The following is a 16508-nucleotide window of genomic DNA, read 5'->3' as shown; positions in this document are numbered from 1 at the left end:
GCCCAGAGGAGCCATATTTTCCTAAATCATCCTTTTCCCTGTTTGAAAATTAGTCATTAATTACTAGATTTGAATTCACATCTGTTTCCAGCTCACTCAGTCATAATACTGCTGTAGTTCATAAGGCACTCCTAACTGTGAAAGCCATCATGTGCTTGGCAGCATTAGCGCTGCAATTGTTGTAATTTTATTCAGTTTGAGGAAGTGAACGCAAGCCTTCTTACAAGAAAAAACATAGGTGATAAATTTAATTTGCTTGTGTGGTTTACCAGTAATTCTAGCAGAAATTCTTTGTCATAGCTTGTATCTTCCCCTTCAAGTAGAGCCGGTAACAAGCAGAGGTATGATGCCACCTGGTGGAGTGTGTTTGGGCTGCATAATACGGGGGGAGAGGAGGAAAATACAAAACTCACTCAGTGATTTTTTTTTACAGTTTATAAAAGCTGCTGTTAAAAAGACGACTTGATTGTGTTACCTGAACTGTAAAACTATCAAAAAAAAACCTTGCAGAGTCTTAAAAGTTAAGCTAAATTTTTATTTAGTTGCTTTACCTGGTAATTGCCTAGAGGTAACAAGCACAATATCTGCATTACAGAAAGTGATTAACAACAACAGAAACAGCACACCATTCATAAAGAATTTAGATACAAAAACAGAGAACATAATCAGACCTTCCAGCTAAGATTTTCATTTCCATGTACATTCAGTTATATTTGAATAGACAAGACACCCTGCCTTTAATATTTGCTAAAGAGGTCAAGCTAAAGCCCAGGGTAGAGCGTGAGTGCTACAGGTAGAATACCTGTCCACATTAAACTTTTAAAATGTGTCAGCAAGTTAGCTAATATTGCTAATATCAGACTTTTAAAAGTTAGTCTTGAAAAGGTCTACATTTTTCAGGATGAGGCTATTATGTTTGAACAGGAGAAAGCCAACTCTAACAAGTAGTTCAAGAGAAGATGACTTTTTTGTTCACTACTACTGCTATTGTTTTTGTTAGTTTTACTAAGACTAAATAGTGGAAAAATTAACAGAATGACGAGTCAGGCAGAAAGGAAGCAGTTTAATCTATCCTATGGTATCACGGATCCCAGAACTGCATTAAGAATTGTTATAACAGCAGACATAAAGGGACACCCAGTCAACTTACAAAATGACTATTCTAACTACAGCAAATATATAGTGTTACTTATATGAAAATGTTTAAACTGAAACTAAGATTAGTGAAAAGCATTATATTTTTTCCCGTTTCTTTATTTTATGCACTTGGCAGAACTTTGGGATAAAGAGTGGCTCCAACTCAAATTCCCCCAGTGATTTCTGTGGGTCTTTGATACAGCAATAAGGAAAGAAAAACATTTTGAAAATATCAGAAAAACCTGAATTATTGTATAGCTACAAAAAATGGCAGGACGACTAAGGAGCACGTATAATTAGCTCCAAAAACTAATAATAACTCTTCTACTTTTAAAATGACTATATTTCAAATTGATAGTATTTCTTTCACTCCAGAGATCAGAATTAAAGGAAAGTTGCATTTTACAAGGAAAAAGTAGCAACCCAGCAATAATAAATTAAACTTCTGCACACCCAGATGTGGCAAGTAAGCTATGTACTAGGTTCCACAAATGAATAAACTGAAGCACAAATGATTTGCCCAAGGTTAACCAGCAAGTCAGAAGCAGAACCCAAGAGTCCCAACTCCAAATGCCTTCTTCCAACCAGGAGTCATAATATGCAATGTGACATTTAATTTCAGTATTACACATGTATACTACAATATACATGAAAAGGCTGGAAGACTAACAACAAACAATGGGAAGAAATAAACCTGAAACAGAAAAACTGAATTTCCATCTTTATGGCTTACCTCAGGGGTCCACACAGTTTTTCCAATGAACCACGAGTGTCCACCGCTGCCACATTTGAAAGTGCAAAATCATATAGTTCTGGGAAATGCGCAAAAGCTGCTCTCTAGAAAAGCACCCCAAAATTTAATGAGAGGTTAAACTGACCTTTTCACAGTAACTTCAAGTTTATTACAGGGGGCGGGGGGAATTGCACTGACAAGAGTTTAATAATAAAGGACCCTGATCATGAACATGTAAGAACTCCATCTTCCTCTGCATGTGGCAGCACCTAGCACAGAGTGGGCACTACTGGAGTAAAAATAATGAAAAAGCAACTATTTTTCTGCTTAGTATATGTGATTTACTATTCTTGTGCTTCTGAGATGTATTTATTTTTCTAATATATCTAATAGACACTAGGTGTTTTGGCTTTATAATAGCCTCCTAATTGGCAGTAATGAAATTTTGGTAGAGACTGACAAGGTTTTGAAACTCAGGAATTTCACTCATCAAAGTTCATCTAGTTCTGAACTTTAAAGGACATGAAAATTTCAGTGAACCTCCAGAGGCGCAATTCAAAACTGCAGTGAAAACCCAAAAAGAAATCTCATCACAGTCCTAATTAGCACCACGTGAAAAACATGCATAACGCTCTTGTGAAAAGTCCCATAATGACCACAGGTAGTCAGGATTTGATTTCTCTCTCACCTGAAAGACAGCACTATTAGCAGCAGTTGCTGTCCAATACTCAGTATCTATTCTGAGGAAAAGTGACAATACCACTTCCTTCTGCACCAAGGTTTCCCACGCAAATAAGTCTTACGGAGACTGACCCTTTTCAGTTAATGAGTTGACAAGATCAAAACTGGAAGTGGTATTGTTTTGCTGAACTGGATAATAGGCTTACTAATACTGCCTGCCACTTTAGTAAGATTTTCTGCACATACATAGGCTATTTGCTCTTTTATCTGCTCATGCAATTTGAAGTGTGTGTTATATGAAGTTCAGTGTATTTTTGAAAAAAGCTAGGATGCAAAGATAGGAACTGAAAGACTAGCACTATTCCTTCAATACAGCAGAAAAAGCAAGATCTTTCCTTTTGGAAAGACCAGAATCACCACCTTACTTGCAAATTATATTTAAACAAATACATTAAAACTGAAATCCAGTATTTCCCTACCTGTAAGGAAGTAATTCTATCATAGTGAATTGTAGTCATCTCATTCTCTGTTAAAGCATTCCCAGTCTGGTCATTAATTTCAAAGCCAGTATAGAATTTAAGCATGTCTAAAAGCTGAAACACGATACATGAAAATTAGTGGAGTATGACAATGGGACCAGCAACTACCATATAAAACCTTGAACAAAAAGAGATGGAACCTAACATTTTAACTTCAGGCACCCCTGTACACTATATAATCTCTCTCTTACCAAGGTACCAATAATTTAGCCAGAGAAATATGCATGGACTAATTACATGTTTTGTGCATTAGCCAAAAATAACTTGAAACCAATTTTAGCTGAGATTCTAGCTACAGTTTAAAGAAGTCCTAGCAATGGCCATAATACCTATCTCTGTATGCAGAGAGTGGTAAAATATTTCATATAGGAACCCCTATATTAAATTTATATCCACATGGCCAGTCACATTACCCTGAATGCCATTCATACTAATTCTTGTAAAAATGCTATGCATGCAAATAAAAATGAACTGTTCATATACCACTTGATACATATACAATGCTCCAAATGTGTGCACAATGAACTTCAGAAGTGACAATATATCTCACAGAAATGCAAAGGCTATAGTTCCAACCAAAAAATAAAGGTCTATTATGGAAGTAATCTCTTAAGAGACTAAAATAATTGTAGATTAACTTTTTATCAAGGAAATTCTCCTAGGAACTTCCAAGAGTTAAAGTTGAGACTAGTTACCCAGGGAATTTAGCTTAACTGCCATAAGATACAGCTGAAGAGAACATCTTAACAACAAATAACTTCAAGTACATAAAGTGAACTTCTAGTGCCTGCAATAAATGCATAACAAGAGAAAAAGATAAAACTCTAATCATCTGCCATGAAGTGATGAGTTATAATCTGGTAGGGTTTGCTTCAACAGTATCACAATGAAAAAGTAAAATTAATTTTTGAATGCTGCACTAAGATCATAATCACCTCTTTATGAAAGAAAATTAAATGAGATTAAAATAAGCAAGAACATCTTGAAACCGCTGGCACACTATCTGCATAGATGCAGAGGCCTGGTACACTGACTGTACTGCTACACGCTAAGGGTTTACTGGCTAACCTGCTTTGGCCACAGAAGGCACCTTTCTTTAAAAAGAATGCTAACCCCATACAGCACGTCTGGAGGGCAAAGCTCCTCCTATTAACAGAGAGAGACTATATCTGGATACATCCAGGTAACATGGAATTTTCTATGAAGGCAAAGAAATCCAGCTGAAAATGAGAGGATCCAAGTTCACTCTCTTATGAGTCGTCGAGGACAACTGCTACAAATACTGGTCCTGAAAATACATCAAGAGTGCTCAAGCCTTTCTAGCCTTGAAAGACCTCAAGATAAAGGACCAAAGCAGAAAAAAATTCACATCATTCTGGTTACCAGGTTTCTTTTTCATTTCAAGCTGGACTTGATTAACAGCTGTTAGAGTATTAAATTTAGAAATAGAAAACAACAAGTAGTCCTTGTGGCACCTTAGAGACTAACAAATTAATTTGGGCATAAGCTTTTGTGGGGTAGAACCCACTTCATCAGATGCATGGAGTGGAAAATATAGGAGCAGGTATAAATATATGAAAGGGTGGGGGTTGCTTTACCAAGTGTGAGGTCAATCTAATGAGATAAATCAATTAACAGCAAGATATCAAGGAGGGCGGGGGGAATAACTTTTGAAGTGGTAAGAGAGTGGCCCATTACAGAGAGTTGACAAAAAAGTGTGAGTAACAGTAGGGAAAAATTAGTATTGGTGAAATTAGGTTTAGGTTTTGTAATGACTCAACCATTCCCAGTCTTTATTAAGGCCTAATATGATGGTATCCGGTTTGCAAATTAATTCCATTGCTGCAGCTTAACATTGGAGTCTGTTTTTCAAGTTCTTTTGTTGAAGACTTGCCACTTTTAGGTCTGTTATTAAGTGACCAGAGAGATTGAAGTGTTCTCCTACTGGTTTTTGAATGTTATGATTCCTGATGTCAGATTTGTGTTCATTTATTCTTTTGCGTAGAGATTGTCCAGTATGCCCAATGTACATGGCAGAGGGGCATTACTGGCACATGACCTATATCACATTGGTAGATGTGCAGGTGAACGAGTCCCTGATAGTATGGCTGATGTGGTTAAGTCTTATGATGGTGTCCCTTGGATAGATATGTGGACAGTGTTGGCACCAGGGTTTGTTGCAGGCTTTGGTTCCTGGGTTGGTGTTTTTATTTTGTGGTGTGTAGTTGATGGTGAGTATTTGCTTCAGGTTGGGGGGCTGTCTGTAAGCGAGGACTGGCCGGTCCCCCAAGGTCTGTGAGAGTGAGGGATCATCCTTCAGGATAGGTTGTAGATCTTCGATGATGAGCTGGAGAGGTTTTAGTTGGGGGCTTCACGTGATGGCTAGTGGCGTCCTGTTACTTTCTTTGTTGGGCCTGTCTTGTACTAGGTGACTTCTGGGTACCCTTCTGGCTCTGTCAATCTGTTTCTTCACTTCACCAGGTGGGTACTGTAGTTTTAAGAACACCTAATAGAAATCCTGTAGGTGTTTGTCTCTGTCTGAGGGATCAGAGCAAATATGGTTGTATCTTAGAGCTTGGCTGTAGACAATGGATAGTGTGATGTGGTCTAGATCAAAGCTAGAGGCATATAGGTAAGTGTAGCAGCATGTATAGGAGAGTGCTATTTATATCTGCTCTTGTATTTTCCACTCCATGCATCTGAAGAAGTGGGTTCTAGCCCATGAAAGCTTATACCTAAATAAATTTGTTAGTCTCTAAAATGCCACAAGGACTCCCTGTTGTTTCTGCTGATACAGACTAACACAGCTACCACTCTAAAATTTAGAATTTTTTTTTTTTACCAGCTTTTTGATGGTGTAAAACATTTGTGAAATATTAACTGCTAAGACCATGTCAGCACATTAAAAGAAAAGAAGGGTGGCAGTTAGAATAACGTGATTCTAATGTCAAATTCAGTAGGATGCTCATGAAGCCTTGTCAGTTTTGGAATTCGCTTCCCAGTTTTCAGGAATCAGGGCCTGCAGCAGGGCTAGTCTCCACCCAGCCTCATCAGTACCGCAGGCCTGCAGCTTGCAGCCTGACTAGTCACACAACCTGATTGGTTGTAGAGGCCAGCAGGGCAACTCTTAGGCCAGCAGCAGCAGCAGCTCACTAGCTTCTCAGTGCTCATACCCACCACTGTGCCTGATCCTGCCTTGCACTCAGCCTTGTCTCTGTCCTGCCCCTGCCTTGAAATCCTCCTTGCCTGATACCCTGCCTGATATCCTGCTCACTCCAATTCAACTCTTGGGCCTGGTACCCAGTTTCTGCCTTCTGGTTTTACCCTTGGCTTTGGCTCCGGCTGCTAGGCCTGCTGCCCACTCCAGCCGCTAGGCCGAACTGCCCTCATCCCATCCAGCTGGCACCAACCCTTGGTCTAAAGTAGCCTAAACTGCTGAACTTCAGGGGATGCTATATAAATCATTCACTTCCTATGGCTTCTGGGGAGAATTAAGTTGTGCAGAAGAAAATCTGAGGTCACAAAAACGGCAGATTTTAAATGATTTTTGTTTTATCTGTGTTAGGACACATTGAGTAAATGCTGTGTAGAATATTTTTAAAACTGCTCAAAACACAGAGACAAGGATATAAACACACACATACACAGGTAATGCAAAAATAATGTTTTGAGGATTTAAAATAAATCTGGGCACAAAGTCTACTTAATAATAATCCAATTTTTAGTTTATTTCCAGCAAAATGCGACACAAAGTAATCATTTTCAGCAGACAAAGACAGATAACATGAGAAGAGGAAGCAAATATTTTGAGCTGCTTCCGAACTAAAGAGCTTTCTTCAGTAAGATCAAAACTCACCTGGCAGAAGAGATGGCCCTCCTTTTCCCTTTTAGCAAGGCTAGACAGGTAACAATGAACAACAAGGTGGGAGTCATCTAATACTGTATTAAACCAGCGCCGTGTGGGAAGCAAGGCCTAAAATAAATACCTTGGCATTAGTAGCAGTCTTAACATACATGATTTTGAAACCGTTGGCTTTCCATCTGGAATATTCTGTGTACAGATAGAGGTAAATGAGCAGTATATGTTCAGAAAATATTCAGTATGTTCTCCCCAAAGCTTTGGAGAGACACTGTCTTATAGCTATCTTACCTCTAGATCGATCATGAGTTCGATGAATCTTTCACAGTAATGAACTTTGTCCATGGAAAGAGGACCTAAGCACAAAAAAAACAAAAAAAATCTCTGAAACTCATCATTTATTCCTCAACATCATTGATCCACCACACTTCAAAAATTAAAAATATATCACATTTAAACAAGAACTAAAAAGCTGAAGCTCTCACAGCAACATAGTTGTTAGCCAATAATTAACATTAATGTTTCTTAAAGAGACAAGGTGGGTGAGATAACATCTTTTTTACCTCACCCACCTCTTCTCTCTAATATCTGGGACGCAACATGGCTACAACAACACTGCAAACATTAATGTTTCTTAGTATTTAATCTGTATTAGATTTATACATTTACTGGCTCATTCTTCCAGTATTCTGAAATGCTCCCCCAAAACCAAAACAGATTTTCAGATGTAATGAAGTCACAGGCCAAGACTGTCAAAAATAACTAGTGAGTTTGAGTGCCTCAATTTAAGATTGGCCAGTCTAACACACCATGAAGGTAGCAGATTTTTCCAAAATGCTGAGCACTCACTCTCCAAAAATCAGGCCTCTACAGTATGTCAAAAGCCACGCATGCAAAATTGAGGCTCCTAAAGTCACTAGTCACTTCAAAAATTCTCGGCCATGACTTTTTTTAATAAAAAGGTCTTTACAATTTCAAAGCACTCGGTTCTGATTTTTGGAATTGCCTATTAGAGCTCAATTATGTATCCTAAGACTCTGAGTTGCACTAGGAAGTAGAGGAAGAACAAACAATAAGAAGCAAAACAGATACCCTCTTAAGACTCCTATTCAGATCTAGCAAGTGTACTCAACTTTAACACTGCACACCCATTGGGCTTTCCAGTGCCTGGAAGCAAACTATGGCTATCCAATATAGGGCACAACTAACATTCAAAAGTAATAATGGACAGTGAAACAAAAAACTATATTTCACTTAAAGAAAACATTTTGTTCGATAATTAAATTTGAGATGCAAGTTATCCTTGGACCAGTTACCTTCAAGTCCTTTCCCTAGCCTGATTGTATAATAAACATATATATACTGTGGTGATGCACTCTCATCAGATAATACAACTGCATTTCCATAAGCCAGCATATTGTAGTTAAGAAAAGCGGTGTGAATCCAGTGCACGGAGGGTAGAGAAGCATGCACAGGATTGGGGACACTATGGAACCCAGTTTCAAGAGGATTGCCTGAATGGCTCTGCATAGCAGCTAGATTTGGAGGTTGACAGCGGTTGACCAGGGAGGAGTAAAGTCAATGGATCCACTACTATACAAATCCAGTAGATTTTGCCCCTTGACAAGCCAAGGACATTGGAATGGAAATGGCTGCTGCAGCAGCCACAGATTGGATTGTATAGTAGAAGATTTTTTCCCCTAACCCTCATGGAATCCCCTTGCATCAAGTTTGATTACTCTAGACTGGTGCAGAAAACAGCCTTAAGCAACATGCACAAAGTCACACAGCAAGTCTACAGCACAGCTGTGAATCATAAGGTTTTATTTAAATAAAGCTTCGCCTGCTAAGATATTATAATAAAAATATACAAGACAAGCACAAGATAAAAATATAATTAAAATATAATTAAGAATATAATAAACCATTATAACTCAAAATTCAAACAAATAAAACCAATCACAAGGTTCCAACATAAAAAGGGAATAAGGGCCTGGAGAAGGGGGCCAAAACAGGGGGCCAAGACTAATCTTTCTAAAAATAAACTCTCAAAGGAAATAGCCTTGAGGCTTTTTTTATTATTATTATCGGGAAGAGAGATGAGGCCTGACAGATGTCGCAGTTATTGATTTAGGAAGTATCTTTTCCACTTTCCCTGCTGCTTTACAAGATGAATCATTAAGCGTTACACTGACTCAGAAGGAGGAGGCATGAGCACAGCAGTCATACAGGAGCCTCAAATAGCCCCTGTAGGGGAGACTCTTAGGATCATACCAGTGAGGAGGGTACTGGATCTGCATTAATGAATATCTAGTTTTCTAGTATCTTCCAGAGGCACAAAATTTTGGTTTCATAGAAACCTAACGCACTACTACAAGCTAACGTTTTCCAAAACTAAGAACAGGGGTCCTGCAGGAGCTTTAGCAGGGGTAGGCAACCTATGGCACACGTGCCAAAGGTGGCACGCGAGCTGATTTTCAGTGGCACTCACACTGCCCAGATCCCAGCTACCAGTCTGGGGGGCTCTGCATTTTAATTTAAGCTTCTTAAACATTTTAAAAACTTTATTTACTTTACATACAACAATAGTTTAGTTATATATTAAACATTAAAATGTATTACTGGCACGTGAAACTTTAAATTAGAGTGAATAAATGAAGACTTGCCACATCACTTCTGAAAGATTGCCACCCCCTGAGCTATAGCCTGAGCTGATGCTGAACCTGGCAGCATTGTAGTAATAGCCTTTATTGGAGGTTTAACATTGCTTCCTGTATGAAAACATTTTCCTTCAAAATCAGGCATGCATATTTTCTTGTCAGACCAATTTTCTGGTGAAGACATGAGACCCCACTTCTCATACATGTTTTTGTTCTCCTTACTGTAACTCCACAGTACTGAAAGTGCAGGTTTATGTTGTGGACTTAAGTGCTTTGCTGAATGTGGGACTTCAGTATGTGCTTAAATTCTATTGTCAATGGGACATAAATCCTTTGTTGAACAGTGATGGACTTCAGCACATGTTTAAGTGCTTTGCTGAACTGGGGACTTTGTTCACTCTGAAGCATCTGGAACTGCCAATGTCAGAAGACAGGATACTAGGCTAGATGGGCCAGTGGTCTGATCGTGCATAGTTATTCTTATATTATTACAACAGAGAAGAAACTCTGTAAAGTAACATTCCAATTTATTTTATTTTACAAAAATAGAGAGATTTAGACTCCCTGAAGACTGATCCATGCAGGCAGATCCCTACATTAACACAATACCTCATTGAAGTAAATACTCAAACCTATTGGATCTGACTGAAGGATTCTGGCCTTAAGAATAGTTGGTTCAGCACCATAGGAGCTTCTAAATGATACCTGAAAAAAATACTTATATATTATATACATGCACACAAAGTTACCTGAGTGGGGTATTGATTTTAGCACACAGATAAATTTCTGGATGAGCTGTGAAAGAAATCTTCTCTCACGATATGCCCTAAAATCAGACATAGGATCAAAGTATTAATATTTCATAAATGCAGGCTAGAAGTATATTACATCTCTTATTAGCACAAAAGGTTCTAAACTGAATGCAATTTATATCCAAGGTAAGTTTATTTTACTAGAACTGTTTCCGAGAACTTTGAAATTGTACCTTAACTCTTTCCCATCATTTCTGAGCAGCAGCAAAAACAAGATTTTTTTTTTTTTTTTTGGTCAGCAACCATTTTCTCTTACCACCAATCAAAATGACTTACCAGTTAGCATAGTCAAGATTTGCAACTTTACTACAAAGAACTGGCTCACTGATTACCACTTTACCATTGAGTCAAAGAAAGAAAGTGATCGCAGTGCAGGTAATTACTGATGCATCACAGATGTATGCAACATCTTGCGCATTGCAGAATGTAAGTGTTTGGAAGAGTTAATACTGCTGGTAAGAAATACATTAATTTCTTCAAAATAAACCATTAAGCGTAAGCAATAAGACTTAAATAATCTCTAAAATCTTGGAGACAGGGAAACATTTATTCATCAACTGTATGGAATGTTAAATGTTATTTTTCGGGTTTCATCATATAGTCTTTTTTAAGATCTGGTTAATCTGTTAACTGGTGATGATTCAATAAATAACCCCATAAGCATTTCACATAGGATAATCTGGGGGAATGCTGTTTTATAACTCTCTGTCCAAAAGCAGCACATGATCAGCTGCTGATTTCTGTCACTCTCAGATCTATTTAATTCAAATAGATTTATCTCAGGAATACTAAACTGAACCACTAGCAATGCATTACATGCTTTGAATTCAATATGAAAAAAGGTTTCTATAACATACTGCATTCGTGTCTTCTCATCCATTTTCTCATCATTCTTCTTGATCAGATTCCAAAATTTTCTAAGTTTTGGTGTCTTTTTCAGTTCTTGTTCCAGACGTGCCTGAAAAAGTGAAATAGTATTCAGTCACCAAAAACAATTATGAACCCCCTTCTATTATACAGGATATAAATCTAGTTAGCAGGAAAGGGAAAAAAAAATCTATAGCCAGCCATCCAACAACATGACCAGGTTTCCCCAAGTCTATTCTCAACAAGTACCTATTACAACCAAGGTTACAACATTACACGAATTAATAATCTACTGATTAGTCAACACTTAGGCCACGTCTATACGACGTGCCGTATCGGCGCGTTACAATCGATTGCTCGGGGATCGATATATCGCGTCTCATCTAGATGCGATATATCGATCCCTGAGCGCGCTTACGTCGATTCCGGAACTCCACCAAAACCAACGGAGTTCCGGAATCGACATGGCGAGCCGCGCACATCGATCCTGCGCGGTGAAGACGGGTGAGTACATCGATTTTAGATAATCGATTTCAGCTACGCTATTCTCGTAGCTGAAATTGCATATCTAAAATCGATTTTCGCGCTTCGTGTAGACCTGGCCTTAGATGGTCTGCTGAGAGTCTTTAGAAGAGAATCATCTTCCAATATTCACATCCCAGTATAAAACATTTTTAGAAAACAACAGAAAACCTCACCATCAAAAAACCCTGAAAATCTGGTTACTTTTCATTGACTTCATCAAAAGATCTGCAGCTGTGAAGCCCACAGAATATTTTTGGTTTTGAATTAATACCAGATAGTAATGTGTTGTTTAGTCAATTTCCTTCTTTTTGTGTGGTTACTTTCAATTGTTTGCATTAAGAATAAATAAAACACCAGACTCTATTGTATATTGACTTTCCTGGTCTCTAAAAACGAACGATTTTTCCAAATACACAAAATATTTTTCCTGAGAAAGATAAAAAATAGATCAAGCATAAGCCATCACAGACCATGCACATGTAAACTGAGATTTTTTATTTTTATTTTTATTTTTTTAAGAGGTTCATAACTTGGTCAGATCTGAACCCTTTTCACAGGGCCAGCAGAAAGTACATCTCTGACACCAGGGTGATCTCCCCTGACAAATTTCAAGTCCTTGTTCCAAAGCAAGAGGTGCTAGACTTGCTCAAATGATTATAAGAATTTTTTTTAATTGTCAAAACAATGCATTTTTCCCTGAGCTTGTTCTGAGTAACCGTTGATTTGTTTTTGCTGAATTTAAAAATTAAATGATAATAATCAGACACCTGGCATGGAAGCTCTCTCAACCCAACTCATTAAAGTTTAACACAGCTACAAACAACCGAAAACAGGTCTCACAATCGAAAGTATTAGGAAACCTTAACTGCAATAAATGCTACCCCTGCCGCCTATAATACAATTAAAATGATTTTTGCAAGAAGATGCGGTAGGTCAAGTAAAGAGAAAGTTTTGGCAAACATGAAGGAGTACATTTTTAAAAGAATTACATAGGATTTTAAAGTATGTGTCTTCCATTAAAGTTAATGGACTTTTCATACTTAAAGCCTTGTGCACTCTTTGGAAGGTTGTTTTGTCATTTTCATGTGATAAAATACTTACAGGTTGTAGGCCCATCCACATTGGCAGGGAGATGAGCTGCTGCACTTGACCCCTGATCAAATCCACTTCCTATAATAAGTTATTAAATAGAGAAGTCAACTTACAGCATTTAAGATCTGTTTACAGAAATATTAAGAACATAAGAATGTTTATACTGGGTCAGACCAAAGGTCCGTCCAGCCCAGTATCCTGTCTAACGACAGTGGCCAATGCCAGGTGCCCCAGTGGGAGTGAACCTAACAGATAATGATCAAGTGATCTCTCTCCTGCCATCCATCACCACCCTCTGACACACAGAGGCTAGGGACACCATTCCTTACCCATCCTTGCTAATAGCCATTAATTGGAGTTACATTAGCTATCTTCCAGTCACTGGGTACAGAAGCCGATTTAAAGGACAGGGTACAAACCATAGTTAGTAGTTCTGCAATTTCATATGAGTTCTTTCAGAACTCTTGGGTGAATGACATCTGGTCTCGGTGACTTGTTACTGTTAAGTTTATCAATTAATTCCAAAACCTCCTCTAGTGACACGTCAATCTGTGACAGTTCCTCAGATTTGTCACCTACAAAAACTGGCTCAGGTTTGGGAATCTCCCTAACATCCTCAGCCGTGAAGACTGAAGCAAAGAATTATCTTGCAAGCACATTCCTAATGCCTTTATGTCCGTAAATATTACGGGCTCCACCCTTCACATAAAAAAAATACACGTACTATTCTAGATTTAGAAGATTCCAAGCAGATAAGAGTTGACTTCTACACAATGCCATGTTATCTAACACGCTATCATAGCTAACATGCTATCTAACTTTATTATTTTAGGAATTTTTTGTTTCGGTTTGCTTTCACAAATCCTCTGTCAGTACATGACACTTAAGTTTCCTATTTAATCCATGTAATCCTCTTACCTAACTATTTCAAAGCAGTATTGCCAACTTGGCGACTTTGTCACTAGATTTAGTGACTTTCTGGTTTCCCTAGCAAGAAAATAAGTGTCAAAGTGACCAGTGACAAATCTAGTGACTTTCACTGCTAATTACAGTGACATACAGAGAAAGTCGTTATCAATATGCATATTCACAAAATCATTCACAAGCAGCTCAATAGTGTTAATAAAATCCATTCCATGTTCTTCTTACTACATTCTGTTGCACATCAAGTCAATGTAATTACATCTCAGTTGAGCATGTCCTCAGAAAGAATCGCATTCCAATGCTTCTTGGGCTAAGAACACTATAATCTACAGGCAAGCAAAAGAAGTTTGTGGATGCTAATTGAATATAATGCTAAAGCCAGGAGCACTTTGAAGAAAGCAGCACATTAGCCAGGGCTTGTTTTTACCCAATGTATTCTTGCTTGCTGCTCCATAGTCGATAGTGCATCCTGTGATGCAGGGAAAGAAGGCTAATGAAGTGGGCAGGGAGGGTAAGACAAGTTAGCCAGCAGGGAGATCCACATGGATGGAATGAGACACGAGTGGGAAGAGACAGGGCCATGTGCCCCAGTTGGGTCGGGGGTGGGGAAGGAGGGAAGAGGGGGCACTGTGCCTCCAGGATTGAAGCCGTTACTACAGGATCAAAGACGGAGATAGCTTTATTTCAGTTCCCATTTACTCTTTCCCCTGGCTTGGCCTGAGATTAGCTGCCCAGCTGTTTTCAGAAATGAAACTCTGGAAACAGGGGGAAGGGATCCAGCTAGCAGATTTTTGTTTTTAAATCTACTTTCTTGGCTCCCTGGAGAACTGAGCTCAGGTCAGGCGAATGCCCTCTTCCCCCCGGTTCTGGACTCTCCCACCTTTCACTAATCTGTCAGTTCAAATCCCAGGCTGGCAAAATAGGAAGGCTCAGCTGAAATTAACCAACCCCAGCCAACCTGGGCTGCATTATACAGAGCACTCTTCCCAATGAGCAGAGAGGGCTGCAGTTTCCTTCCCAGTGAGAAGAGTGCACCCTCCTGATGACAGTGTGCTATTGTAGTTGCTTCTGGGGTGCAGCAGAATGTAGTAAGAGGAGCATGGAATGGATTTTAACAACACTATTGAGCTGCATGTGAATGATTTTGTGACTATACGTGTGTGCCTGCGTGTGTGTATAATTCTCTGTTGAATTCTCTGGAAATATTGTTCAGTGACATTTTTGACTCCTTTTGAGTGTTTCAACAGCTACATCTAGCGACTTTTCAGGGTTTGTCTGGTGACTTCCTGCTATATGGAGTTGGTAATTCAAAGTGAAGATAGACAAGAACTGACATGACCATCCCAATTACTCCCTCTACCCAATGACAGTGAATTCTCTCATTTCCGTCCTTCCACTATCCCCTCCACATACCCTAGTAGCACAAGCCTCTTTTGTCTTATGACTCCCATTGCTCCACTCACTCCTTCAGACTTTTCTTCAACCTAATAAGGTTTTTTCTCCACTCATAATAGAAACTTCTTACAGTCTCCCCAAAATCTGAAAGAAATCCACCCTTGACCCAACTTCCTCCTAATGCACCATCTCCAGAATTATTGAATGCTCCATCTATAACTCTGCCCTTGCTCTCCATCCATTTAGTTTTTGCCCGTTCCACTCAACTGAAATTGCTTCACCAAGGTCTCCAATGACCTCTTGCTATGCAAGTATGAGAGGCTCCACTCTATCCTCGACTTTTCAGACCTCATAATTTAGCATCTGCCTTGTTAACCAATATTCTAACTTTTCTTGTTCCTTATTCCATGTTAGATTCCAGCCTACATCACCAGTTTGCTCCCAGATCCAGTCTCCTACCACAAGCACCTTCATAATTCCTTCCATACTGTGCTATGTATATGGAACATCCTACCCATATTAGTCCACGTATTCCCACCATGTTCTCTTTCACAGCCCTGAAGATCTACTTTTACCATGATGCCTCTGAGAGAAATATTAACTCATAATAGCTAAGTAGAAGAACAACAGAGACACCTTATATTTATGTTGTTCATTTTCTTACAATATATTTTTACAAAAAAATTCAAACCACCTAGTTATGCACATATCTGGTCAATGGAAACACATTTTTATTACTATTCTCTTAACCACTCTGTCCCATACCTTCTGGTCATTACTTCTTAGATCCTGTCTTAATTTTATCATAAGTTCTTTGGGGGACAAACTATATTTTATTCCTTTTCTACAGCACCTAGTGCAATAAATGTAGGCTTGGAATCAGTAAATATTTTATCTGTAAACATCAGTAAAAGCTGATTTCGCCGTACACACATAATCGGATCAAAAATAATTTGTATCAATAATTGAAATGTACAAATAGGCAAAGAAAGAAAAATGATGCTTGAGAATAATTTAAATTAAACTCTAAGGATATTTACTTTATATTTTGACATGTGGACAATTTGCATTTTAACTGTTATAAAGCTTTAACTTTTTGAATCTCAGTGACTATTGTCCTTAAATAATTATTGTCTGACCCTCCCCCATAATGTCCCGCAATGGTGAAGATTTAAATTGATTAAAAAATTATTTAAAAATAAACACTGATATTATCCATCAATATTTAAAAAAAAAAATTTCTATCAAGCTTAACTACAACACTGAATTTGACTGGGGATTTGC

At 38.4% G+C, this 16508-nt stretch overlaps 1 protein-coding gene across 1 annotated transcript in view; it reads right to left on the bottom strand.

Moving 5' to 3' along the window:
• Positions 1-16508, bottom strand: part of AQR (aquarius intron-binding spliceosomal factor) — a 96321-nt gene that overhangs the window by 68409 nt on the left and 11404 nt on the right. Inside the window, exons 7-14 of the mRNA XM_032775001.2 lie at positions 12915-12983; positions 11279-11379; positions 10359-10435; positions 7241-7305; positions 6947-7063; positions 3031-3144; positions 1871-1974; positions 270-372 (exon numbers count right to left, since the gene is read on the bottom strand). Of these exons, the coding sequence (XP_032630892.1) occupies positions 270-372; positions 1871-1974; positions 3031-3144; positions 6947-7063; positions 7241-7305; positions 10359-10435; positions 11279-11379; positions 12915-12983 (750 nt within the window). The remainder of the gene's footprint in view (positions 1-269; positions 373-1870; positions 1975-3030; positions 3145-6946; positions 7064-7240; positions 7306-10358; positions 10436-11278; positions 11380-12914; positions 12984-16508) is intronic.

The sequence above is a fragment of the Chelonoidis abingdonii genome, chromosome 4, assembly GCF_003597395.2.
Source record: "Chelonoidis abingdonii isolate Lonesome George chromosome 4, CheloAbing_2.0, whole genome shotgun sequence".
Lineage (NCBI taxonomy): Eukaryota > Metazoa > Chordata > Testudines > Testudinidae > Chelonoidis > Chelonoidis abingdonii.
Note: the sequence above shows the minus strand (reverse complement) of the source record. Positions and strands in the feature narration are given on the sequence as shown.